Source organism: Antennarius striatus, chromosome 3 (genome assembly GCF_040054535.1).
Source record: "Antennarius striatus isolate MH-2024 chromosome 3, ASM4005453v1, whole genome shotgun sequence".
NCBI classification, from domain to species: domain Eukaryota; kingdom Metazoa; phylum Chordata; class Actinopteri; order Lophiiformes; family Antennariidae; genus Antennarius; species Antennarius striatus.
In genome coordinates, this window is record NC_090778.1 from 5386824 (window position 1) to 5414463 (window position 27640).

General features: G+C 42.5%; 1 protein-coding gene across 3 annotated transcripts in view; it reads right to left on the reverse strand.

Moving 5' to 3' along the window:
• kat6a (K(lysine) acetyltransferase 6A) overlaps positions 1 to 24876 on the reverse strand; it is a 30529-nt gene extending 5653 nt beyond the window's left edge. Inside the window, exons 1-16 of one of the 3 annotated variants that reach the window (XM_068310186.1) lie at positions 24750 to 24876; positions 21973 to 23472; positions 8917 to 9025; positions 7134 to 7249; positions 6790 to 6871; positions 6500 to 6614; positions 6013 to 6329; positions 5260 to 5372; positions 4055 to 4170; positions 3542 to 3683; positions 2668 to 2829; positions 2062 to 2155; positions 1667 to 1898; positions 1332 to 1524; positions 536 to 1237; positions 49 to 310 (exon numbers count right to left, since the gene is read on the reverse strand). In XM_068310186.1, the coding sequence (XP_068166287.1) occupies positions 49 to 310; positions 536 to 1237; positions 1332 to 1524; positions 1667 to 1898; positions 2062 to 2155; positions 2668 to 2829; positions 3542 to 3683; positions 4055 to 4170; positions 5260 to 5372; positions 6013 to 6329; positions 6500 to 6614; positions 6790 to 6871; positions 7134 to 7249; positions 8917 to 9025; positions 21973 to 22662 (3445 nt within the window). In that variant the 5' untranslated portion in view covers positions 22663 to 23472; positions 24750 to 24876. Of the gene's footprint in view, positions 1 to 48; positions 314 to 535; positions 1238 to 1331; positions 1525 to 1666; positions 1899 to 2061; positions 2156 to 2667; positions 2830 to 3541; positions 3684 to 4054; positions 4171 to 5259; positions 5373 to 6012; positions 6330 to 6499; positions 6615 to 6789; positions 6872 to 7133; positions 7250 to 8916; positions 9026 to 21972; positions 23473 to 24749 lie in introns of all 3 variants that reach the window. The other 2 variants (XM_068310184.1, XM_068310185.1) reach the window with 2 other exon arrangements.
• Positions 24877 to 27640: the final 2764 nt, after the last annotated feature.

Genomic DNA, 27640 nt, shown 5'->3' on the forward strand with positions numbered 1-27640 from the left:
CACATAAAAACTGTACATTCACACCAGGAATACTACGATCCTGCTCACCGTCTTCCTCTGAATCCGTCAGGTTGGACTGCCGGCCCCTTTTGGGTGCTGGGTCTGACAGCCTCAAAGCGGAGCGGGCTGGTGGATAGCGGTGCAGTGGGTGTCCCCCCAGGGGTGTCTCTTCCTCCAGCCTGGGCATCGGTCTCTCCGAGTCAGAATCTACGAAGGGCTCGTCTAACACCTCTGTGGTTTCTGAAATGGTCTCCGTCACCACGCTGCTGTGAGGGTGGCTTCGCTGGCGAAAGTGTCGTTTCCTCAGCGGCTTCTAGGCAGAAACGGGTTACAGAGTTAAGTGTGTCTTTGAAATGTGTTGTAAATTAAAATGAACACACTGACACACTTCATGCATAAATACTAACTGAATGCAATACAATTCTAATTTATTGATTGTTTTTTTGAGCTCCAGTAAAAAAAATTTCCGTCAACAATGACTCATACTCAAATTTGGAATCATAACATTATTTAAGTGCGGGAAAGTCTTTCTTACCTTGCATTTGAGCCCCATGGCAGGTTTGGTGAGAATAGGTGGGGAGCACGCCCTCCTCTCCTCATCATCTTCGTCATCCTCATCGTCGTCGTCTTCCTCCTCTTCGCTGCTTTCGCTGAAGCAGCTCTTCCTGATGGGCGGAGACGCGTTTAACCTGGACGCCACGGGAAACTGTGCCAGCCCCTCTCCGGGCCCTTCGATCAGTCTGGGCTTAGGACCCCTCTTTTTCCTCGGGGGCCGCCCTCGCCGTGTGGGGGTTATGGAGGGGTGCCTCGCCATTCCCAGGGAGTGAAAGACGGCAGACTCCCCTTGTCTATCAAGGGAAAAAAGGGAAGGCAGGCCGGTGGCAGCGGTGGTTTTTCCTCCCTCTATCCTCTCATCATCGTCATCATCCTCGTCCGCCACTGGGCGGATCTTAGGGGGCCGCCCCACCCGCGCGCTGTCTTTCACCTTGCCCCAAGGCCAGTTTTTGGGTGGCCGTCCTCGTGGCCTGCGTTCTCCATTAGTCGGGGGAGGAGGTCGCGTTGGCTCTTGGACAGTGGGTGGACAACGGATGGGAGTTGAAGTTGGAGAACTTTGACCGATGGGAAACCCCAGAAAGCCCTTCTCCTCGTCTTCTTCTTCCTCCTCTTCCTCTTCAACCATCTTCTTTCCCTGGCGCATGTGCCACGACATGGGTGGGCCCTTGTGACTTGGTTTGATCTATGAAGAGATGAAGTGATAAGTTAAAAAAAGTATTATGAAACAATGTATGGAAACTCTAAATTAATCTTAAATCTAAATTACGAAGATTTACCTCCTTGCGGGTGTCTTCCTCTTGTTCCTCATCCTCCTCATCGTCATCTCCGTCGGCGTCAGAGACCACGGTGTTGGTTACGATGACAGGAGTCCAGCGGAGACACTCAGGGTCAACCTCCAGCTGCCGCGGCCGGGCCTTGAGACGAGTCATGTGACTAACTACCAGCTTCTCCCTTCGCACCAGGACCAGCCTGATAAAACCAGAAGGAAACGTGAGCGATACAACTTTATCAGCCAACTTCAATATATGTGAGGTGTAAAGCAACTTAGACAAAAGTGCTTAAAAATCTCAGATCTGCATGTGGGAAGAGAACCTTGTCTCACGTCTCTAACCTGTCTCCTCTCTGCTCCAACATGTTGAGGCTGTGCAGGGTGGTGGTGATGTCCTGTGGGCAGATCCCTGTCAGTTTGCTGAGTTGTCGTATGTTGATCTGTCGGTCCTGGACCTCGTGGAGACACTCCAGCACCACGCTGCGCCAGTAAGCCATGTAGGATAGCCGACCTAGGTCCGACAGAGGTTTCTCCGGAGACCCCGGCTGGCCCTCACGCTTGGACAATAAGTAGCCTGGAGGAAGGGAAGAACAAAGCAAGGACAAAGAGAACATTAGTCGTAGAAGATGTTGGCCATACTGTTGCTTCTACTTCATTAATTGATCAGTTTCATTGTTCAATAAGAACATTATTGGTATTATAACAGAATGTGAGAAGCTCGTGGCTGGAGCCCTTACTGAAGTCGATGAGAAAGCGTCCGTAGCCCTTGCGCTGGTACTGTGGAAGAATCATGATGCACGATACATTGTACTTCTGTTGACAGTGCTTCTCCTGGAAAAGAAGGAAAAAAGACACGGGGATGTATAAACATCAAGAACCTCAACTCACCATCAGAAGGCAGACCACAGCAGGGTGCTGATGCCGCTGCATCCACTCACTATCTGCTATGTTTTGACAGCAATTCTGAATATTAATGGGAGCAACTGCAAACTCCACAGAGGGGAACCAGTGCTCACAACACTGTTTATCTGTGATGCAGCAATGTGGAGTAATGCCAGTCATCTATAACTTATTTTTCTCAGCGCACCCTCAATGAATGACATATTGTAAAACTTTTTCATACATAAGGCGCACTGGATTATAAGGAACACTGTCGGTTTTTGAAGAAATTAAAGGCTTTTAGGTTCGCCTTATATTGCGGGAAATACTGTACTTGGGCTTATGCAGTTGTTCAAAGCTTTTGACAGGGTAGTTACAGTGGAATGTGATCCCTGGAAATGAAGCACGCGTGAGATGGTAGTTGACACAGATACTAAAACACAGCCGAAAGACAAAAAACCTACCTTTGAGAAGTAGCCGACAAGATGGCAACCTTTACCATCATTCTGGGTAAGGACGTAGAAAAGGAAGGGCTCCACATCGTAGTATAGGGTCTTGTGATCCAGAAACAGCTTGGCCAGCAGACACAAGTTTTGACAGTAGATTGTGCTTACATTCCCATCAACCTGCAGAAGGATTACAACTTATCAATAAAACACAGTGACACATAGTTTTCTAAAAAGACGTCTGCTCAGAGGTCCATCTTCAGGCTGCTTTTGGAAGAGCTGTGGGACACATGAAGGTGAATTAAGTAGAAGTTAGTGTCAGACAATGATGTGAGCTATGTCTCAGGAGACCCTGACAGATAGAGAGGGTGGAGGAGAGAAACAAAGAGCTGTTAAGAGAAAGAAAGAGGAGAGACTTTGGCAGCCTGCCAGTTATCCCTGCTCTCCTCTGAGTAAGAATAAACTGCAGAGCAGGGAAACAGGAGCTGCAGTGGCCGTGGCCTGCAGACATCAATCCACTGAAATAATGTGACGCTTGGCTGCGAGACCCAGAAGAACAGCGCCAATGCAAACTGGTAATTACTAGTGACATTTCCCAGATGACAAGAAAAAAAAAATTGTCAATTAGTCACCGTTAGGAATTGAACTGTTTAACATATTGTTCAATAATTGAACTGCGACTATGCATGTGATTCATTTACCTAAAACAGAAGTATTTTTATGGAAAAAATAAAAAACATATTTCTGATAGGTGTGTGCACATGTGGGTAATTCTGATTTGATTTCTTTGGTCCTTTCTTATATTTTTTCATACATTTTTACCTTTCTTCTGGGCAACAACTTCAACAACATATCACTATTATTCACTCCAGATATCTGAACTGCTTCTCACCTCAAACACCGAAACATCGTCCTTCCTGTAGATCTCATTCGCAGGGGGGTGGAACCAGTTGCATTTTTTCATGTGCTGGTAGAGGATGCTGCGACTCTTCATGTAGCGCAGGCAAAACTCACACAAGTAGAGCTTTGGTAGTCTGAAGAGGGAAAAGTAAAAGAAGCACAATGAAAGACGGAAAAGTGTATAATAGTTACAAAAACCTTGAGCAGATAGAGATAGTTGTATGTTTTAAAGAAACAGGGATACAGACCTTTCATTAAATGATCTAACAGTTATTAAAAATACAAAAGCAGATATGGTATGTTAAGCAGCAGGCCATGTTTTTTACTTGTTTCAAATACACACACACAGCAAACCTCAAACTTCCTTCACTCTGGTTTGTAAAGTGTGCTATAAGCAACCTTAGAATTGAGCTCCATTACACTGATGTTGATTTCTATGCCTACAAACAGGCCTGGGGATTAACAATATTGTATTGTTGTCCTTCAGTGTATTGTGATAGCTTACCTGCTGTACTCCTGGGGATAGGGAGATGAATACCACGTCTGGATTTCAAACTTGCCAAACTCAATGACTGATGGACAACGCATCTGTGGGTCTGGTGGACCAGTCACACCAACTTTCTGTAGGGATGAGGGACAAAGGTGAGAGAAAAAAGTGGCAAAAATGAATTACATTCCAGGTTTAGAAAGGAAAGATCGTGTGGCTACTTGTATGAGATCTAGCTCGACAAAACAACGCAGTAATAAAAACAAATAAAATATCATTAAAACAATTCACTGAAAGACGTACTTTCATATCACTTACATGTATATAAGTATGAGAAGGACTGAGCTACCTGTTGCTTGACAACGGAGAAGTGAAAATGCAATGCCTCTGAATTCTAAACGACCAGTTTGCACATTCCTGCCTGTTGGTTATGATGATCATGGACTCTAATCCACGGCACACATCGACCCTCTTCACACCTCATTAATTCCTACTACTCCGTCAGCATCCAACACTAAACACTAGTGGGAAAATTGCAGCCAGTATACGGGATAATGATTTATATAACAAGCATGATGCAGGCCAAATGAACCACTCGATCCTCACAAAATCTATGGCTGTGCTGCATAAACAGGAGCAGTAATGGGACTACTTTGTTTCCTCTTGACTGGTACCTATACTGGCTTGGTTAACCTGTCAGTGTAGGGACACCATCATTAGTCTCTCTGTTCACTTTTGACTTCACCAACATGGGATGACCTTTACGCCCCATCTTGTGCCTCTCAATACAATTACACTGAGCAGCCTGACCTTTCTAACACAGACTAATGTTAACTATCAATCACAAGAAGAATGTCAAAAATCTATCTAAAATCAAAGCAGCTTTTCAATGACATCTATTACAGTGAAGCTCAAGTCTTCTATTTTTGCACTGACTAGTCACTTAAACCCATGTCCTTCACCCTCACTTCTCACTTTGATTGACCTGCACTGGATCTATAGGAACAGATATACATGCTATTTCTGGGATTTAACATTTAACTGCTCTCACTGAGGAAATACAATCGTTCACAACTCCTTACATTTCCCACCCCATGTGTGCATCAAACTGACCTGAGTTCCTTCCCCCCTTCCCCTGCTGATGGAGTTACTCTCCACAATTTGGCTGCTCTTTAACTCCTCCTTCCAAACTGTCACAAACATGTAATATTACACATACGTACCTGTAGTGCCAGCTCCTGGATGTGCCTGAACAGCTCGATGTCTTTTTCTGTCAGGTTCTCGTGGCCGGGCAGTTTGTCGTCTTCATCGCGCCAGTCGCTGCCGTCCTGATTGTCTGGGGGGTAAAAAGAGTCTCTATTAATGAAATCTAGACAGAAGCTTGCTGCACAAGGTGCCAAGATGTCTGCTGATCCACCTTTACAATAATGCTTCAGCATATTTACACATTTCTGAAGGGTAATTATATCAATGTTTACTTTCTCAAGTAGGAGGAATTTTCCACAGGAGATTAAAGTGAGACACAACGTGGGGACTGACAGTGTTTATTTATATTGCATGTACGCTTGTTAATAAATAAGAGTAGTCCATCAGTGACAGTTATATTTATGCCATTACCAGCCTTACCCTTAGTGTTAATAAAAGGAAATACTCCCCCAACCTGCTGTCACAGTTCAGCTCAGCTCAGAAAAGTCAGTAGAAACTACTTCTGGTGGTCACCTCAATAAAACTAAACTATTTTCCAAAACAATAAAGGGGAAAATTATTTGTATAACAATTTTACTCTCTACAAGCTCCAAAAAGTTCAAATCAGGGTCTAACATTTTACAAAACAGGACAAAGTCTAGGCGTCACTACAACGGCCAGTGGTTCAGTGTCTTGCATTAATAATTTATTTTACAAATGTATTTATGTTCCATCTAAAGGTACTCTTGCAATAGTTGTGATGTGATGATTATAGAAGAACTCATCCTTACCCCCCCTGTCATCTCCTTCTCCTTTGCGGTGGGCTTTCTTTCTAATGCGACACTGTTCGGAATAGTCCACGACTTCGTGCCGCGCCTTCCGGCCCTCAGGAGACGGTGTGAAGAACTTGGTGAGAGCGTCGATTAGACCCTTGGTCTTGTTGTTGAAGCGCAGGCTGCTCTGCGACAGGTCATCGTCGTCGTGCAGTGAAAATAGAAGCCGATCGTCACCGGGATAACCCTCACATGATGAGCTGGAGGAGGAGTTGGCCGAGGCAGATCGCTTCCGCCGACCGCGTCCACCCAGCTTTTTGAAGGGCCGACCCGGTCTGCAGAGAAATTACAGGAACTATTAGGAGGTAATACAACCCAGTGTGTCCAGAGCCCTGCTTATAGGACCAGATGCGACACGGTACTAATGGACCACAACTGAAACCGCCTCTGGTAACATCTGAGAGTGACTTTCACTGATAAAGACAGCTTGAAGATTTTACTTTACCTGTTCTTGGGCCGTCCCAGGGGGGCGTTGTAGCGCCGTTTGATTTGTGCTGCCTTTTCATGTAAAAGCTTCTTTCCCTTTTTCCTGGGTTGGCAGATTTGACAGATCCACATGCCTGGGAGGGGAAGAGGAAGGGGAAACACAGGCTCACATACACTGAGTGGGATCAGAAATAGTAACCATTACAGCTCTGACACACTGAAAACCGAACCGCTCCATTAAGAGTTTCAAGTGGTAACAGGTACAAGCTGAATAGGTTAGCGGGGTTTACGTGATGGCTGCTCATGTACCTTTTGGCATCCGCGTGAGAGGAGGATCACAACACTCCATGTGGAAGCCCCGGTCACAGGAGTCACAGAACAACATGTTGTCCTACGGTCACACATGCACACACACACTTACAATGAACATTTTGCCTCAACTGTTAACCTTCCTACAAACATATGAATAACACTGAATTGTGGTTTGACAAAGTATTAGAGAAAAATAGAACCAGGATGCGGCTGACTAAAATAGCTCAATCCCAGGACCACAGACATGTCTATCAACGTCTCTATCTGGAACTTAAGTAGAGAACAGAGCATTTACAGACACTGCTAAGCTGCCAGTCCGCCATATTAACTCATCCACTCACCGCATTCTTTCCTTGATCTTGACAGCTGCTGCAAGTCTTGCATTCGATGCACTGCCACCAAAGAGCCTTGACTCGCACCGTGAGCTCTGGGGAGAACTTGAGACAGGACGGGTGGCCTGCAGGTATATAACAATGCACACACAAACAAATGCATCATTGATACTGACTTCTTTCGCTGCTGTTGAGTGACAGCCGTGACCCACTTGCATCAAGATCGGAGGCAAAAAAAACTCCTTTTGGAATTCAAACCCCCTCACTGAATCCAACCTGGTTGTAGAGTGTTCAAATATAAATGACAATCTGTCAGAGAAATGTGTTTGCTGTGTCTGAAGAACAGCAAACATGCTGGCCTTGTCTGGGACAGACACTCAACTAGGGAAGAGCAGCAAGCAAATCTCTGCTCTACTTTCGCAAAGCAATGGCAGACCTCTGTGATGATAGAACTGTGTAAGTAGAGAATCAACCATCCAATGAGACCAAATCCTGGTAAATACTGGCACTGACAGCCTAAATGCCACAGAGAGTAACAAGTTTAATAGGTTTGTATCTTACCTACATGTTTAAAGTGTGACAAATACAAGGTGAGATAGAGAGTTAAGAGTGAGTCTGTTCGGTATTTGAACTTGAAACCTCGTCTGAAGTTCCAAGTCTTGAGAGGAATTCGAATTGTTTGAGTGATAAATTCAGTTCAAGTGTAATTTCTGAAACCAATAGTCTTCCAGTTAAACAATTACAGATGATATAAGTGAAACAGTCATTAATGTGTGAACTCTGCGAGGTTGTGACACATCAAGAGATTAAATAAAGTCAAGTTTCATTACTGTACAGCATGAAGCCTCTTAAAATCTCTGCCAGAGCTCAGTAAAAATCTTATCACACCAGAAGGTAAATATTTATACCAAAAACAGTGGTGTAATTAAAAACCATAAGGACAGAACATGTTTGCAATGTTTCACATCCAGTGTGGTGTGTGTCTGTGTTATTTTGATACACACACCCCCCTTCAGACCCTCATGGTTCAATAAAGCCATGACGAAGAGTCCATCGCTGTTTTGTTTAGTGTAAACAAACAAGAGCATCATAGAGATGGATCATCATCATCGAACTGTTGAGTCGTCTGTTAAAAAAAACAACTTGTGATGACAACTTCTGCTACTATTTCATTGACACTGGAAGTCTTCGACAGGAGAAAGAATCCATCAGAGTTGAATGGCTCATTCTTTTTCACTTTCACTACCCGGTAAGTGTTAATTATAGCGTGATCTTTTTATGGAGCAAATACCTCAGCAGGTATGAACTGAGAAAACAGTACGCCCTCGTTCTTTGCGGTTAATGCGTTCCAGGAACCACACGCAATTAACAAATTACGTGATCGAGCGACGAACTATTTACCTTATTATTTACGGTAATTTAAATGTCCATTATCCACCCCATACTGATATTAAACCACATTTTATCTGTATTACCTTTTCCTAAACCCTTATCGACTTTTTAGAGCACTTTTGTGTCTCATGTAAGAGCCAATAGAATGTGCGTCCGGTATTACGTGACTGCCTACCAAAAATCCACAATGAGGTGAAGTCGTGAGCGTTGATGCATGAATCCACGAGGGCACACTGTATACACTGAACTAATTTGGATGCAAATTTTGCTCTGGCTTCTTCTTTAAATAGACATTAATCCTAATATTTAACTATCATCTTGCAATGAACATACTTGACACAAAGAGGAAGTTAACATATTGGTCTGGTAATAACTGTTCTGGCCATGCAGCACCACTCACCACTGTTGCCACAGTCAGCACAGGAGATGAGCTCCTCCGGCCTCTTGTCACGGTTCTGTTCTTTGGTCCCCAAACAGAAGCTGCAGATAGGGATGGGTTCTGCTACCGGCTGGAGGTGGGACAGAGAGAGGAGACTGTCGGTCAGTTTAACAGCTTTGTTGTGTAAATAAAAGCAACTAAACATCTTTATGTGTCCTGCCACAGTAGATAGTTGTGGCTGTGTGGAAGTTACAATGACAACATCAAGCAGAGAGTTTAGGACAATGAAGAACATGAGAGCTACAGTGAGCTTGCATTATTTATGCAGCATGTCACGTTAGAAGCTGCAATCGTGTCAGTGTCTCTGCTGACTCCTAAGTTGTTTGATCAAAAGCTTGAGTTCATTTCCTGGTTCAGGACTTTAACTCCAGAGCAACGTGTCCCATTTTGACACTTACTCTGAAACACTAATAAATCTTTTAGTGTGTCCCAAAAACACAAACCAAATCAACCTGTGTGCACCCCGCTCCCACAAAAAATCCTCCACAAAACAAATACCTTATCTGATTTGGACACAAGTTAAACCAGGTTTGTGTTTAGAAAAGATGAAAGGTAGGATGACACTTGACATGGTGTTAGACATCAAAAAGGACTTGTGTGTTTAATAATGTTGAAAAATCACCTCCCTGAAGCACTGCAGGTGCACTACACGCAGACACAAACACAAGACGAGCGGGGGAGTGGGGACACTGATTCAAAGAGGCTGGGGCCTGAACACCCTGAGGGAAAGTGGTGTCTTACCTCCACTTCAGAGTCAACTGCTTTCTCAGCAGTCATTCAAGTCAAACATGTATCGCATTAACAATTTAAACACAATGTTCTTCGTGTTTTTAGGTTTGATGTTTACAACTCATAAAATGTACATTAAAATGCAATGTGGAAGGCATGAAATACCAGAACATTCTGTTGTGACAGGTCTTGCATTAGGTGCCAGTTAAACTCGTTGTGACCTTTCAGATCTTCTTCTGCAGTTGCAGGGAGTGTTTATTGAGAATTTCTCACACTGATCAAAACACACCTCACTGATGGAAGCACAACCTTACAAGAACAATTGGTCCACAGCACATGTCTGCGTACACTATCACCATCAGACGGGTCTTTAGACACACACACTATGTTGAATGAAGGTCTTTTGCCTGTGATTTTAGGTTAAATAAACGTAAATCTGGAGAGTTGTAAGTATTATAAAAAGCTGAATGTGTACAACTTGTTTACAAGACAAGAACCTAACTGACAACTACAGTAAGAAAATAGTGATACACCCTAAAAACTACAGCTTTAAAAAGGACAAAGTCTTTGAATGGACTCCACATACCTGGAGCAGTGCCAAAAATCTCAATAGTGTGATTACAATGTTATGAGCGAGTAACAAAAACAAAGCTGATTCAGATTCATTTATGAGATTCCAATCATTGCTGCATGAAACTAGCTTTCTTCTCTGTTAAAATTTGGCTGGCAGCATTTGTGTTCTTCGAAGAAAGTTTATGGGCTTAGGCAATCCAACGTTGGCTTCATTTCCGAAGTATTCCTTTAGTGTGTGCAAAACCTTATTTGTCGTTTTAATACAGAAAATTATTTACACTGAAGCAGCCTTCATTTTTAGAGTAGTAGGGCAGCACAGGATGGGTACCAACTGATTTGCTGACAATAAGGACTCACTGTTCTATCTAAAAATTGCCTTCAGCACCTATGATAGCTTCCATCAGGTCCTTCAATGAATTATCACAACTTCTGATATGGTTTTGATTCTTTGTACTACTGCTCAATGAGAACTGAGAAACACAAAAAGTACTGTAAACACAACTAATAGACATTTATAGTCATATTGATGAGTATTATTATATTCTTAACATGTAAATATTTATAAACAACACATGTAAATAAATGTCTATTTTGTATAAATGTCCTCATAAACTCCTTAAATTCGACTACATTTTTCCTCGTCACCCACCACTTCACATCATTTGTTATAACTGTTGAAACTTTGCTATGAAAATACTAAAATATCACAATGACATGTTTGACTAAAGCTTGCTAAAGGTATAGTCAAATACTTTTCAACCTTTTGTAGTTAAAATGTCTTTTAAAGACATTTAACAGATACTTAAAAAAATAGTGCAATCTTGTACCATCTCAGGAACAACATCTTCTGGTTATTTGGAGAGAGAGAAAAAAAGGTTACAGTAATTAGGCATTCTGATATCACACTTTTAATTAATGTTGAAAAGATATTAAACCTATCCATAGATAGTTATTTAGATTAGCATTATGACTTCAAAAGTTAATTCTAATATCCCAAGGTAGCAGAGCCCTAATCTACAATTTATGACATTTCAGGATGTAAAATACTTTCATTATTATGTGGCTAAACACTCAAGCTTATCTTTAGGAGAGTCACAAATCAAATATACCCTCACATTTACAATGAATTTCCACTGTAGCTGACAAAAACAAACAAACAAGAAACTCAGTTAAAGGATGAGTGTCTCTGCAGTCTGAATTTAGGACCAATGGTGCAAAAACAATAAATATGCTTAATAGCATGTTTTTGATCACCAGAAATCTTAAGAAATGGAACACTTTGTAGGAGTCACGCATATGGTTGAAACATGCACTTAACCCACGGGGGACAATCCCATCATTTTTAAAAATGGGGAAAAACAACAACATGACATTCACTGAGGATGGTGTTACAAGGTTCTCTGCAAGAAAGCACTGCAAATGCACATAACTGCAGCAGGCTGGGCAGGCAGCAGGTCCTGGCAGGGAGGAGACAGGGACAAGAGCTTGATTTATTGGGTTCATTTCCTTCTGAGTCAAGCTGCTTCCAACACCCCCACTACCTCTGTACCCACCCAGCTAAGAGAACAGGGACAACAAGAAAAATAAGGTGTGGGGTGCAGGAGGAAGAACAAGGTAAATGGAGAGAAAAGTGAAGAGAATAAGCAAAGATATGCAGGGTCTAAATATGATAGAGTCTTACTGGAGGATGAACGCCATAGTTCCATATCTGGAGCCATTTTATATTCTCACAGACAGGAGTGTGTGATTGGGGTTGTCTACGATCACATCAGAATGGCTGTTTAAAACAGTGTGAGCTGACATTATCGAATATGTCCCTCACACTGAGAAAAACCCAAAACACACTTTGATTCCATGCATTGAGAATGCATGCAGTGTCTTGGTGATGCATTCAAGATGACTTTTGAAAATTGTGTGTTGACATGATCAGCTCAGAAAATATGGATGTCTGGATGATTGGTCATTGGACAGGCATGTTCATTAAATCGGATCTAGGTTTGTCAAATCAATTACTGCCATTGTTGAAAACAGAAACACAGATTCAGTGATGAAACGTAAACTCATCGATCGATGTTTCACTATTTTCTGTTTTCCTTGGTGGGAAAAACAAATTGGACAATGAGTTAAAATCTATTTATCCAAGACAAAGCTGGTATTTTCCTACTTTCTGATGTGTCTTGAATGTAGCACGTGTGGGTGTTGTACACAATCACCGCACCACAATGTAAAGTTAGTGTGAAAAAACAACACTAGCTGTGTTTCCTAACACTGACAAAGTTAGGAAACACAACTGAGACACCACCAGCTTCTACACCCACCTAATGAGTCTCAAAGACGTGGCTCATCACAGCTAGCATCACGGTGGTGGTGACAAACTTGGATAACCGTTCTTCCCACAACAGCACTAAACCAGCCCAATGCTGGACTTGTGTACTTGAACTTTATGTATGAAACTGCATAATCGGTTTGATAAAAACATAAAAATGACAGCAAGACTGCTAGCAGTATGCTAACACCTACAACAAATATCACAGTAAACACTGACCTAGTGGGGAATAACTAATTATTTCCATAATTCTGCTGTCGTGATGGCTTCGAGGACTTTCTTAGTGCAGATCAATCACAATGCATGCTGGGATTTATAGTTCCTCAAGCATCCTGGGTGTTACAGTTCATAAACTACATTCTCAAGTTAATACACATCTTGTAGTTCTTACAAACATCCAATTATCAGTTTAACTGCGCAGTTAAGTACAATTGATGAGGATTTTATCTCCACAGGAAGCCACACCAGATGAAAAACTATGTTTCAAAAATAAAATGTTAGAATCAAGCACTTAACTTCAAAGAACGTTTTAAATTTCCAGTGAATATGAAACTTAAGTCCTAATATGAAAAACAAATTTTTTCAGGTTGCTACATATACATAGTGGTCCTCCCTAACCCGACCAAATCCTAGAATCTGGAAAACAAACACTTCCTGCATCGATAGATATTTGGAATCTTTTGGATTCATGGCTGGATAGAATCAAACTATCGGATTCATAAAGCACTGAACCTTACGTCATCTCCAGGGTGATTGATAGAGTAAATTGACCTATCCTGAGTCATACTTGATTGTCCAACCGGTAATGGGCGTGATCATTCCGAGGGGGAGTTCGGTCAGGCTACGGTAGCAGTGTACAGTTATGTCCTACCTCAGAGCTACAAATTGAAAGTTCCTCACAAACTGTTGAAGTCAGCAAGTATTTGGCTAACTAGTTAGCCCCGCTCCAGTCAGGTGTATGTGTGTGTGGCCGGGGGGGGGGGGGTTGTGCCACAGTAGCAGTGTGTGGCAATGACCTGGTTCAGAGCTACACACTGAAAGTTCCCCACAAACTGTTCGAATCAGCTAGTATTTGGCTAAGTAGTTAGCTCCACTTCAGTCGTGTGTGTGTGTGTGCGCGCGCGCGCGCTCACGTGAGTTGTTTATGATCAGGCTACGGTACCAGTGTGTGATAATGACCCGGCTCAGAGCTACACAGTGAAAATTCCTCGCAAGCTGTTGTAGTCGGGTATCATTTGGCTAACTAGTTAGCCCTGCTTCGGTCAGGTGTGTGTGCGAGTGTGTGGGTGAGCGAGGCTATCCCCTGCATCACAGAAACACATAACCAGCTACACATTAATTACTAATTCAGAACAAGTGTTTGTTTTTTGGTGAATGAAAGTGCCTTTAGCTCTTCTAAGTGATGGGACAGCTGTGTGTATCCACACACACACACACACACACACACACACACACACACACACACACACACACACACACACACAAGAGAGAAACTTGGTCTTACCGGTAAAATCCCATGTTTCATTAGTTTGCATTAGCTTAGCTTCCACCTTATCCACGATCTGTCATTGTCAATGGCGATTGTCGGAAAACACAGCTTTAATTATCTCACCGGAAGGTTTCATCATGTTTACACGAGCGACGAGTCTTTGTAAAGTGGACTGAAAAAGCAGCTCCACACTTGGCGGCAAAAAAAAATCAACCGTTATATATCATGAAAAACAAAAGTGCAAAACACAAGAAGAATTAGAGCGAAATATGTAGCAGTGAAGTTACTGAAAGTTAATAAAGTTCCAGGCTATGGCGATCGATTGATCTGTAATGTGGGCGCGTTCAGGTGGCGCACGTAAACAAAACGCACGTGAATGCGAGGGGGACGGAGAAGTTGATAGAGGCAGCTCAGAGGAGGGAGGGATGTGATGACAGAGGGCGCGCATTAACACAGAGTTTCGGAAAGGGATTTTAACCATATTAAATCAAAGATATTGAGGACCACGGATCACTTTGGGGCAAGACATTTCCAATACATTGTAGTTGGACATCTGGCAGCTGAATGACATGTATTAAAAAAAATGCATAAAATGGGACCTTTAATATCATTTTAACAAAGGTAAGCTGGCACAACCAAAGCTTTTCAATATCATTGAAAATTTACTATTTATTTACTATTAATGGGTTCTCAAATTTAACATTTTTAAACTATGACATACCAGTGTTAACGAATGGAAATCAAATCCTAGGAAACACAGCATGATTCCATAGAAAATCATTACTATCCATGTGGTCTGGACTTATGATAAAAGAAAAGTAGCTAAAAAACAAACAGAATTAGTGAAGAGAAATGAAATTCAGCAACAACAACAAGAAAGAATAAGAGGCGAGTCGTGGGAAAAACCAGGGTTCAGACAAAAAAAATCCAGATGAGAGCAAAGCAAACTGAAAGTGTTAAGGGGAAAATCTGTTGCGGCCGTCTTCTTGGCAGTATGCGTGCGACCATCATCTCAATCATTTTTAACGTTTAACCCTTTTCCTGCTAGAGGAGGTCAATGGCTTCCATTCGCCAGTGAGCGCTCAACTAAACATGACCCGAGGGAAAGCATTGCCTTTCACACACAGACACGCATTACTGTGAGACTTCAGTTACTATCTGCCACTGTAAATTAATCCTCAACAGACACTAATAAATGAAAAGCTAATCCTTCCTCCATGACAGGCAGTATGAAACTGAAATGCAATCCTTAAATTCATCCTGGGAACTGTATTTCCTCCGTATGCCAGTCTTTTCTACCTCAGCCAGAACTGCTGCCAAGACTGTTACTACTCCAAATCAGCACCCTAGAAATTTCTCAGATTGACCATTTGAGCATGGCGGACACATGACTTGGGATGTGTATTGTATATGTGAAACTGTGCAGCTCTACTTCAAATCTGTGCGTTCATGCTTTGATGTGTGCTTTCTTTTCACCAACATTACGAGGATTCAGAACATTGTTTTGAAGCAGAAAGACACGCCTTATGGTAACTATTAGCAATCAGCTGCAGCAAATGTGTGGACTCAATGTGTCATACAAACAATCCAAACATGTCTTACAAGTAAAACACATGTCTATGTGCAAATCGATGGTTGACGATCCCAGAATCTGACCGGCCCACCTTATATCATGTGTTAGCTTAGCTCTAAATTTTACTGTTAAAAGCTTGTTATGAATTCCAGAAGCAATGTACAGCACTGTCTAAGGCTATGTCCACACATAGCTGGATCTTTTCGAAAATGCAACTTTTTTCACCCCACATAGAAAAAAATTCACATCCACACGACATCGTTTTCCGAGAAAATCTCCGTCCACACGTTACTGCATAAGTGCGTTAATCAACATGTTTATAAGCAGAACATCTCTGTAACGACAGGAGAGACAACCGGGACCTGTGGAAATTCGCGCCGGTCCTCCTGGAGGACAACCTCCATCAGAGTTCTCCCACTAGCAGGTAGCATGTCCCAGCCAGACCCAGAACTGGCGTCGGCCTTTTTGGCGAGAACGTGAATGAACGAATGAATGAATATATAAACTTCATGACTCATAAATAAATAAACAGATGAACAAATATTGACCTGTCAAGCATATTTATTAGCACGTCTTCGACGTGGAATTGTTACGTGTTAGAAAATTGCCGGTTTTCACTCCGTCCATTCTGTTTGAAAATGTAGACACGGGTCACACACTGACACAGCAGTTTTCGTAGCAGGGACACGACCCCTGAACAGAAACAGTTGCGGATACAGCATCCACATGACAACGCAGAACCAACGTTTTCAAAAAAATTCACTTTGGCCAGCCTTTCAAAAAGTTGTGTTTTCGACCCAGATATCTGCGTTGTGTGGACGAAAGGCGTAACCGCAACAAAAACCTGCGTTTTCGAAAAGAACCACCACTGTGTGGACGGGGCCTAAAATGGATGGACTGGAAGATAATAGCTTAAAGAAAAGAAGTGGTGGCCTGGTTTCCCTTTACAAACTGCCTTAGAACTACTATCCAAAGGCAAAGGACATGAGAACGAAACAGGAAGGTGGAAACAATGGAGGAAGGGTGACATAAGGAGGAGGAGGGGGAGGATAAAAGCCAATGGGAGAAAAGAGAATGAGAGAAAAGCAATGCTGTTGTCCTTGTCTCGTCTCAAGTCAAGGATCTCATTAACATGGAAGCCCAATCTCAGCACCCCCCACCACACTTCCCTGATGGCTGCCCCCACCTACAAAACAAACTCATTGATCACTGTTACAGGACATACTGCACCAGCAGAGACAACACACAAACACATATGCACTTGTTATAAAAGTCAAAGATGCACTCCACACGGGACGTCAGGCGGCATAGTCGCTACTGTTAAATTTTTACATAACAGTCTAGGAAACGCAAATGTAAATTTAACAAGTGACATCAGTCAACAGATAGAAGGGTAAATTTTGAATTTCAAATATGAAATACTTAAGCTCCACCAGCCTGGAAATTAACTGGTATACTTTCCTTGTGCCATCTACAAACAGCCTGAGGAAGATGCAGTTTTGTGCCAACATGCTTTACTTTCAGCCAAGTATCACCTCCTTAGAAACTGAGGTTAGCCAAGGAGCACAAAGCCAAAATTCACTGTATGAAATGGAGTGGGCCTGGCAGGGATCCAGCCGCTACTTCCACATCTGATCTACACACCGGCTCTATTTTTGGGGTGGGGAGGTTAGTCATAAACAAGGCCCCACTCAGTTATACTTCACGTGCAAAATGTTATTCACTTCACAAAATCACCAGTGAGCTTAAGGTAATTGCTGCCTTCAGGGGTCTTGTCACCAATTATTCTTCCAAAGCCAATTGGGAAAAACTGGAAAACATGGCTGTATTGAAAATTAATGGCCAAGAATACATAAAGGAAGCCTTTGGTGATCATACATGCTGGCCAGCATCTTTTGGCACGCATCAGATTGAACACAGAACTCACACTGGACAGTTTTCAAAAATCGTAATTATTTATAAGACAGTCAAATAGAAAACTCTTGAAACTGAAGTGTGTGGAAAATGAGTGTCGTGATTTAAAAGGAGTTGCCAAATGCCATTTTTCACTGCTTTAGAATTTCCTGACCTCATTTTTTTAACATGGCAAAACTAAAAGAAAAACATTTCTGGCCTAGGCCACAACTAAAAAATCAAATTTGTACTGTTGATGTGGATTGACAAAAACTTCTATCAATGGTGACTTACATAAAACAGGACTAAAAAAGATATTAAAAAAGGAAAAGTTTCTGTACAAAGTTGAAGTGCCGACCCTTAGATGGTGACTGACTGATTAAATTAATGAACAAGTATACTTTCAAGCAAGAGTCAGTATCAAAAATATTTTAAAAATCTCTCAAAATCTCTGGGAAATGTGGAAATAGAACAACAGCACTGACTGACTGGAGAAAAAAAAAGCACTTTCCATTGGTACAAAAAAACTTTATAAGAATTGCAGATTCTTGAATTTGCCTTCACAAAGTAACTGAATCATGAGATACACATTTTCAGGGTCTCTACAATGCATGAATGAAACTGAATGGTCTGTTATTCGAGCTGCACGACCGATCATTACTAAATCCCCATCGCGACTAACACATACACGAGACCTCATTACTGAAGAACCAAGATTCTTCTACATTTCATTCAATAAGCTACATCACAAACAAGTGCTTCGACTTTCACCTTAAGAATACAAATGGGCCTGAACTCAGCACTAACATTGCCCTCTCCCTCAGCAAGTGAAAATGCTGCTTTGTACCATGTGATTCAGTAGAAACATTTCAAATATGATCCAACAGCAAGTTAACGTTATTATTTCACCCATTTCAATATGTGGAAACAAAGGATCACTGAGAATAGTGATCTCAATTCTAAGTGAAGAACGTGCGGCACAATTAGGAATAGGACAGAGAAAAAAATCTATGCAAGGAATAAAAGCAACACCTAACACCAATGTCCTCAGAGCAATAAATTTGAGGAAGAAAATGCATTCAAACTGTTTTGTGTGAACTGACCCGCTTTCATAAATGAATGCTTGACAGTCTTTCAATTTCCTCTACTGGTGTGTTAGCGCTAAATGTCAAACAAGAACTGGGTCTGTGGCAGCAATGCAGCATGGAGTTGAAGCTGGTTCCATCACAGAGTGAAACAAGCCTTTTCAACTTAAGGCAATAATAATGGGTCAACTGAGGCCTTGGCTCTAGCAATGTAGAAACTGTCAGAAATTGAGATTATGTGACTTCCTCTCCTAAAAAAAAAGGTCATGAGCACAAAATGTGAAAATGAGGAAAAACTGAGGACAGAAAGACAGAGCATTTCATGGCACCCAACTTAGTAATTTTCCCTGAATTTCTGTGGTGTAGAGCTAAAAATGCTTCCATCCAGCTATCTAACACAGAAACTTAGGTCCTGTGACAACAAGATATTTTGCGGAAGTAATGAAAAGAAAAAGGCAGAAACGCAGGTTATAACACTTTGCCCATTTCTGGAGATTCTTAATTCTCAAATTCAGATCAATGGTGATCTGATTGATAACCACGAGTAAATACAAGAGACTTTATTTTTGGGATATCAGAGTTGGATGGCGGCTGTAACAAAATACAGTAAAGAAGATTTTTTAATATATACATATATAATGCCACATTTTGTAATAGCAGACACTTGTTGTTATTATTATTATTATTATTAAATAGAGCGTTCTAATGCAGCAGCTCCTCACTACCAGCAGCAACTGCAGCTGATCAGGTGAGGTGGACATTTGGGAGGGAAATCACCACAAGTACAATATTGTATATGAGAAGGAGGGGTGTGGGTGTGTGTTTTGTTGGCTTTTTTCACACGTCCTCGCCGTGACACTGCACGTCGCCATCGAGAACTCTTGTTCACCCCACTCCAGCTGCTGGAGAAAGGGCAACCATAGGGCAAGGAAATTGCTCTTGCCTATTTTGACGGGATGAAATCACACATACACACAAACACTAGTTATACCCACACATGGATATACACACATACACACAAAAGCTCAGCATCAAGCCCATCCCACCTAATGGCCATCGCCTCATACGCTAACGGGCACTCGAGGAGGCAATGAGGTTTGCCATCTATATATCCATGACCCCTAGTTGACTTCACTCCGCCATTCACCTCCCCCCTCATGACCTGGCAATGGTACCCTATTAGGGTGAGAAGGGTGAGACAAAAATAGGGATTGGGATCCCGTTTGAATGGAGCACTCTCACACATACACCACCATGTTGAATACACAAATCTCCCCGCAAATGAGGTCAAAGTCAGTTCTTAGCTATTTGTTTTGATTTCTCCCCACTCTGCTTTACTCACGCTCATAACTGCCAGCAATCATGCAGGGCAATATGGCAATGATGCATCAGTGGTAGAGCGTGAGATGGGAAGAGAGCGATCATACAAAACCCAACTGTCTTTCGTGTGCGATTACTTTGTCCTTGCTCAGACTAACATGCCCATCAACAACACAAGAGACACATGACACAAATAATGGAGCTGCAGTTATCTTTCAAAGTTATGCATTAGAGGAAAAAATATGTAACTTCTAAATATCTGAAAACCTTCACATCTTATGTTCACAATTTCACTTCATAACAGTGGTGTAACAGGGTATCTTCTAACGTAAAAAATGCTTGTGATAAAATAAATCCATCTGTGTTGATTTTGAAATTTGGAACTGACTCAGAAAAATTGAGTCATATTCCACCTATGTAGAAACATTGTTTTACACACTGAGGTATGCATTACATTTGGGTTTTGATTTAGTTTTGGGAGACCAACTGGAAGGCCAATGACAAGCTGAGTCAGAGAAAAGAAGTGGTTGATCTCTGAGTCTTAAGAAGAGGACCGTTTGCAGCCAAGCAGGTCACTGTGTTAGTCAGACCCCATGTGACTCTGGCCTGCTCTCTAGGTTAATCCCATTTTATAGTATGTGTACGGCAATCCTTACCATAAGTATGAATGGTTGCACGCACGCACGCACGCAAACGCACACACACACACACACACACACACATACACATACATAATGGAGAGAGATAATGCTGTGAACCAGACAAAAAGGTTTATGGGACAATCTACTGTCTTGGAAAACTATAGGCATGGACTGGACGGAAAACAACTAGCAGTAGTGTGCAGCTCAAGTGGATTCATTTACCAACTGATTGTCAAGACGGTTTGTCTTTCGGCATCTGACGTAGACGATTTATGATTTGTGAGCTCTGCATGTGCTCCCATATCAGTCTTCTCTTTAAGTTTATGTAAGTGTATGCCATGTTTCTTTCTTACAATCGTGTGGTTTCACATTTGTTTGTCTGTGTGTGTGTGTACACATGCTCACAGTCCTAAGAAGCACAGGGTAACAGCCAACTGCTCTGTCTGATCAGGTTACAAAAGTGGGTGTGTTCCCGCTCTCCTCTGTCGCCTACATGTCTGCCTCTCCCTCTCTGCTTTCTGAGGCCTGCAGCTTGCATCATCCAGGCCTTTTCCTCTAGCACCGCTCCAAACCACCTCTCCCTCACTCTTCTGTGCTCCTATCCTCCCTTCTGCTTCTTCTTCCTCCCATCTCCTGTCAGGGAGCAGCCCTGCAGCTGGTCCATACTCTCTGCAGTTGGCTGGGGGTCATGTGACTTTTTCCTCTGACCTTTTCCTCCAACACCTCAGCTCACATCACTCTAGTATTGCTTGCCTGAAACGACGCATGTGAACACTTCAATTCTGAAACTCTGTCATCAAAGTAACACTGACCTGACTTGGTATACAAAAATCCACATGGGACACATCTTCAAACACAAAGATGAACAGAATAACTTCCATTTCCCTTGAAAAAGATATTTCTGAGCTCCAGTAACTAAAACCTTGCAGATGAGGAATAATTTAAAGAAAACAGATGAAATTTCATGCTGACATCCGTCTGAACCAGTGGAGAAATAATGTGGAGAAATACTTATGAAAGTGATACGGTAGTTTTAAGAATTGAAAATGACCCAGAAAAAGCATTTCTTGCCACATTCCCAAATTGTTGCTTATGTTGTTCCAAGAAGTGTTATCTGAGGAGCACATCTGATTTCTGGTTAACAAATTAACCACCAATGTTGTTCTAACAGGCTTCTGCTGACTCAATGAACAAATGATGTCTACAGTGTCTTATATCCATGTATTATCTGACATGATGAAAACAAATTCTTTCAAAACAGTCAGAAATATCCAAATGATAACTTTTACATTTTTTATCATTCATCGCCGACAAATATGATCACATGTTTAAGGTATGTGCACAGTACTACATTATTGCTGTATTACAGGTATATGCGGACACATTACCTTGTCTTTCTCATGGGGCAACAACCGGACAGGTGGCAATGATTCCAAAGACACTGTCCCAGTCCCGTCATCCAGGGAGCTGCAGCGGCTGATGAGGTGGAACATTGGACCCTGCTTTGCCACACGTCCATGGGCCACGGCCCTCTTCAGGGCCACCCTTAGTTGCTGGTGGAAGAGGCTAGGCCCCATGGAGCCACTGCCTGACAAGTAGGCAGCCACATCAGCCTGGCATTTGAGAAACCGTTCAATGTTTTTTAAGCTGGAGCCACCAGCCTCATGAAGCCCCTCCAGTGCTCGTTTGATTAACTTGTTCCAGTCGAGCCCCGGTTTCTTCCCTGAATGGGAGTGAGAGCTACCAGAAACACTGCTGTTGCCGCCTCCTCCTCCTCCTCCTCCTCCTCCTCCTCCACCTACGGCAGAGCTGCCACCACCTTTGGGCTTAGGCAGGGCAAAGCGCCCTGGGTTGTCAGGGTCCTTGTAGGAGTTGAGACCTTTGTTGGTGACCTTAAGGATGGTACCGTCCTTAACACTGAGCTCCAACTGCTCCAGAATTGTTTTACGGTCCAGACCATGGGACATGGAGACAGCATTACAAATGCGCTCTTCTGAAGGTCTCTGCTTCTGCTTCTTCACCTTCTTGATGGCCTCTAAGATCCATTGTGTGTACATTGGGTTGGCCAGTTTCACCATGGTTGCAGTCTTAAAAGCAGTGGCTTTTAGGCCTTACTACTATGACCACATACAAAGAGAGACCTTGAGCCAAGGAAATACCTGGCCTGCGCCGTAGCGCCGCCTGTTCCTGTTCTTCTTTAACCACTACCTGCTTACTATCCCTTGTCCTGGGGTCGCACAGATAGTCCCTCAGAAGCTGAGAATGAGCAGCACGGTAATGAGCAGCTGACCATAGCACAAACCCCCTGAGCCTACGCTCCACTCACTAAAATGTAGTTTACCCACCACCCACTTCTAGCCAGGAGGGTCCCTGGCGAGAAGCGGGGGGGTGGAAGAAGGAGCAGGTGTATTCGCAACTTAACACTCCTAAACAGCAGTGTAAAATAGATGCTGACAATAAAGCAGCTTTGAAAAAAATGTGCGTCTTACTTAGTCTGTCACGAAATACCTGTGCACAAACAAAAAAACTTGTTTGTTCAATCACAGTATTCCTCAAAAAGCTGACTGCTATCTAGGGTATTAACATTTACTGTCAGAGGTAAACTGGCCAATTATTACTGTAAAATGCACAAGTTGTTCATAGTCTCCAAGATATGGAATAGCGTTTCGATGACAACGATGAAGGTGACACAGAATGCGTGATTTACTCCCTGTGGAGTACAAAATTCCAGAAGGTTTTCCCGCATTAATGCTTCCTTGCTTGTTCCTGTTGTTTGGTACTGTCTTTCACTTTTCCAGTTGTCTGAGCCTCTCAGCTCTGGGACGGAAGAGGCATCTCATCCCAGAGAACGGTTACGATCATCTTCATGCTAACTGCACCGAGGAACCCTGCACATAAAAGGAAAGAACACAATTAGCCAAGCAGAAAAAAACCCCACAGATGTTTAAGAAGGAAAAGTATGCTTAGTTATGTCTTTAAATGCTGACTGGTTTGATGACAACATGAACATATATTTTAAGGGGTATAACGTTTAAAACGTTACTAGTTAAACTCGGTTGCTTTACAGCCATATAAAGTAGGACATGCACACTTTTTAAGCAACACAAAGTTCTTATAGCACATAGCTATGACTTCTAGAACCAAAACAGTCTGTCACACGAATTGTCAGCTAATGGGCAGGCTCCCCAACTGACACAGGTTATACAATAGTGGAAACAATTCGGTTTAACGATGTTAAATATTTTTTCCAACACTGCACTAACGAGTTGCTCATTGGGCTAGTGGGGTTGCTAACGTAAACATGATGCAGTCAAAACACAGACTGTTAGCAAACATTAGCTGAGAGGCTAGCTAAAGGCTAACCACGTCTATTATCACATTGTCCCAACAGTTTCATGCAGTTCATTTTTACTTGTAATGAAAAATAAAGCAGCTTCTAATCCAACAAAGTCTTCCCGCTAACATCTGTTGTTTAGCGAGCTAGCGTCAGGAGCTAACCGAAGAGCTAACATTACGATTTTGTCACTAACGTGAAACGTAAACAGCTTGAAAGAGGAGGGTAACCACAGCTCTCACTCAGAAAGACAACGTTTGTTCATAAGGTCGATATTTCACATAATACCAGCAACAACATCGCAGCAAACACGCAAATAATCTTATTTTTAATTATATACAGATATTAAAGAGAGAGCGCGGCCTTGCAAAAGGCACAATGCAACTTGCAGACGGCCATCGCTACTAGCGGGCAAGTGTAAAAATGAAGATACCATGGCCGCAGATTTTTGCAGCGTTACATTCTGCGGCCTCCTTCCCAGCATTCGTGACGGACAGACTGGCCGCACAGACTCGTCCCTAGCAGCGGTCCCCACCTTCCTGACTTCCTCCCTCCACCAACCGCCCTCCCACGTAACGCTACAGCCTGCGATACGGTGAAGACAAGGCCGCTGGAGCGGAGTAGCTAGGCCTTGGCTCTCCCCCCCTCCTCCCCCGCACCCCCCACCCACCTCCGCGATCATCATCCCTCCGTACCCGCTCTCCTTCTACCTCTCGCGGTTCCCCAGAAACCCCGAGCTGGTCCGGTTCTGGTTTCGGAGAAAATCTCGGGTAAAGCAAACCACGTAAAAAAAAAATCTACCTCTCCCATCCGGTTTCCGCTTCTACTCACCGGAATTTCGTGTCGAGCCGCCGAGAAGAAGGTGCCAAAATCGTGCGAAACGGAGACAACAACAAGCCTAAAAATGCAGCCACAGACCTGAAGCTCTGGAGCCGACGCCATCTTTGAGTGAAACAGGAGCACTGCGGGTGGGGGAGGGGGGAACGGCAGGCAGGGAGGGCTAAGGGACCGTCTGCATGGTGCGAGGCGAAGATCCAGCAGAAAAAAATTCACTGCAAGGCAAGGGGAGGCGGTGGCGCTGTGCTGTTGCTATGAGAGGGGTGTGTGAGTGCATGAGCACATGAAATGGAAGAAAGGGACAGATGGTGGTGGTGTTGGAGGAAGAAAAAAAAAAAACGAGGGAAGAGGTGTTCTCGCATTCGCTATACTACAGACTCATAGGGGGGAGATTCAAGGGAGCGTCTGCCTCTTGCCCAGCAGTTGTAGAAACTCAAGCCAATGAGCGTGCCTTATCGTTAGAGGGTATTTAAAGATCAAAGTGAGACACCCCTCCACACTGCGGTCTATTGAAGCAGCTGTGTGTTTTTAGAGCCGAAGATGGGAAGTGAGCCACACAGATTTAGTCCCCAGAGGTGTTCAGATGTTTCTGTGTAGCTATCTGGAGTATTACACCACTTGATAAAGCATGTTATTATCTGTCTATGCAGAGCAGTTCACTGATGCATTGCTCATCAGACTGTGAAAAAGAGTATAAGCGCCCTACAAAAGAAAATTATTATGTAAACTGTCTACAGAAGACCCCCTTTGCTATATTTCATTCAATGAAAGATGACTATAATAACTTTTCCTTATAGTTTATTTATTGTAAAGTTCAATATAAATTACAACACCTGGTGAATGATAGAAGCAACAATGTCAAGTTAGAACTCTGAGTGCATTTGGATCTGAGTGATGTTCAATTTAGAAGCAATTTGCACTGAATTTGGCCGAGTTATGGATGCTTTTAGATTTAATGTGTATTGCAATAGAACGGAAAAACTACATTAATGAAGACGAAATTGTTAATCATGGACCAGAACAAAAAAGAGAGAGTGAATAACATAAGTGCAACCTTTTTTATTCAGCAGAAATCAATTACAAGAAAAAGCCCGAAACGTGCTGCTTCAATTTCATGATCATAGTGATAGAGAGGCATTTGTGTTAGAAATCTGGCACCAATCTTCGTTTTTTATTATAGGCTAATGGTGAAAGCTCCCTTGGTGGAAATTAAATTATCCACAGCTTCGTGTAAAACGATATGTATAGCAGTCCTCAGAGATGGGTATTAAAATGCATTATAAGGTGCAATTAGACCCCAGGTTTTCCCATGTTTGGGGTTTCTTGTGATGGGATGACCTGCTGTCAACCCAGTGGTGATCAAATAAAATCACTAAGGTCACACTTTAGGTGCTGTTTGTCTTGCACTTCTTCAGGGACAGATAAATCACACTCCAACAACATGGCACTAATTATAATTAACTGCAGTATTATTACACAGATAAACATGGTGACACATTAACACATGAACAGCTATTAGTGCACCTCCTGAGGACCCACGTATTACATTAGTGTGTACAGTAGGCCAGCTAACAGATGGACAATACTCAGGAGAAGCTTGCACTACATCTATAGTTGCTTCTCATGAATAAATAATGTTGTGTGCCATAATCTATCACCAATACACAACAGCAGAAACAGAATAACCTATACTGGGTGAGGAGGTAAAGGAGTAAAGAGTCATTTTACTGTAATTATGATCAGATCATATTGATTTTCATAAAGCTAAATGAATGCAAAAGCATCTCTGGAAGACTTCATTCCAAATGAGTGCTGTCAGCATCCACATTACGCTCATTCTTTTATGAAATATTAGACATTACTATGAGTTAATTATTACAGCATGCCAGATTGTACACAATATGAAAGTTATATATGCAAAACGAAAATTTGAAATAACAGGTCCATTTATTATTTAGTGGTCAAATTTAATGTCAAACATTTTGAGTAAATGCAGATGGTGGTGGTGGTGGTGGTGGTGATGATGGTGACGTCGACATCACCCTCACATACAGTATATGGTAACTTTGAAAAATGGACAATGGGGGAAACTTCCTCCCTGGGTTGCTCCAAAGCAATCAAAGTCTACCAGCCATCACCTGCAAAGATCACCAGTCATTATATTGTACATGTTAAATTAATGCAGGAGCAGAGCCTATATGAAGTGTTATTAGACACTCAAATGAATTAAGGATCGGATCAAGAGGAGTTCATTTCATGACCCCAACTCATTATGACATGACAGAAATGTCCATCCATCCAGTGTCTGGCAGATGAGACCATCACAATCGTTTCATCTACAGCCAGGTCTCGAGTCTGCTGGAGAATACCTCGGCTAGTTTTAGATGAGACGTGGGGTACACCGCAGGCACATCGCCAGCACATCACGGGGCCACGCAAAGACAGTTAACTTCTCACGTACCTACTCACACCTACGGACAATTTGAGTGATCAGTTTACCTAAAGTATATATTTTCTGAGGTGGGAGGAAGCCGGAGAACCCGGAGAGAACCCACAAAGAAACGGGGAGAACACACAAACTATGTATAGAAAGGAATCGAACATAGAACCTTCTTGCTGTGAGGCAGCAGCGCTACCTACTGCACCACCATGCAGACGGAAATGTGAGCAATTTAAATGTTACTGTAAGTGGAGTTTGTTGCCTTTAGACAAATGTACTCTGACTCCAGTCTTCACACTCTGTTGACACAGCTCACAACTGTGACCGCTTTATTGCTTTAAGTCAATGTACTGAGCAACAATAATTTATTACTTTAAAGTTTAGACTGCAGCCTATTGGAATTAATCTCTTATTCACATTTCTGTCTAAAATGTTGAATTTTTGG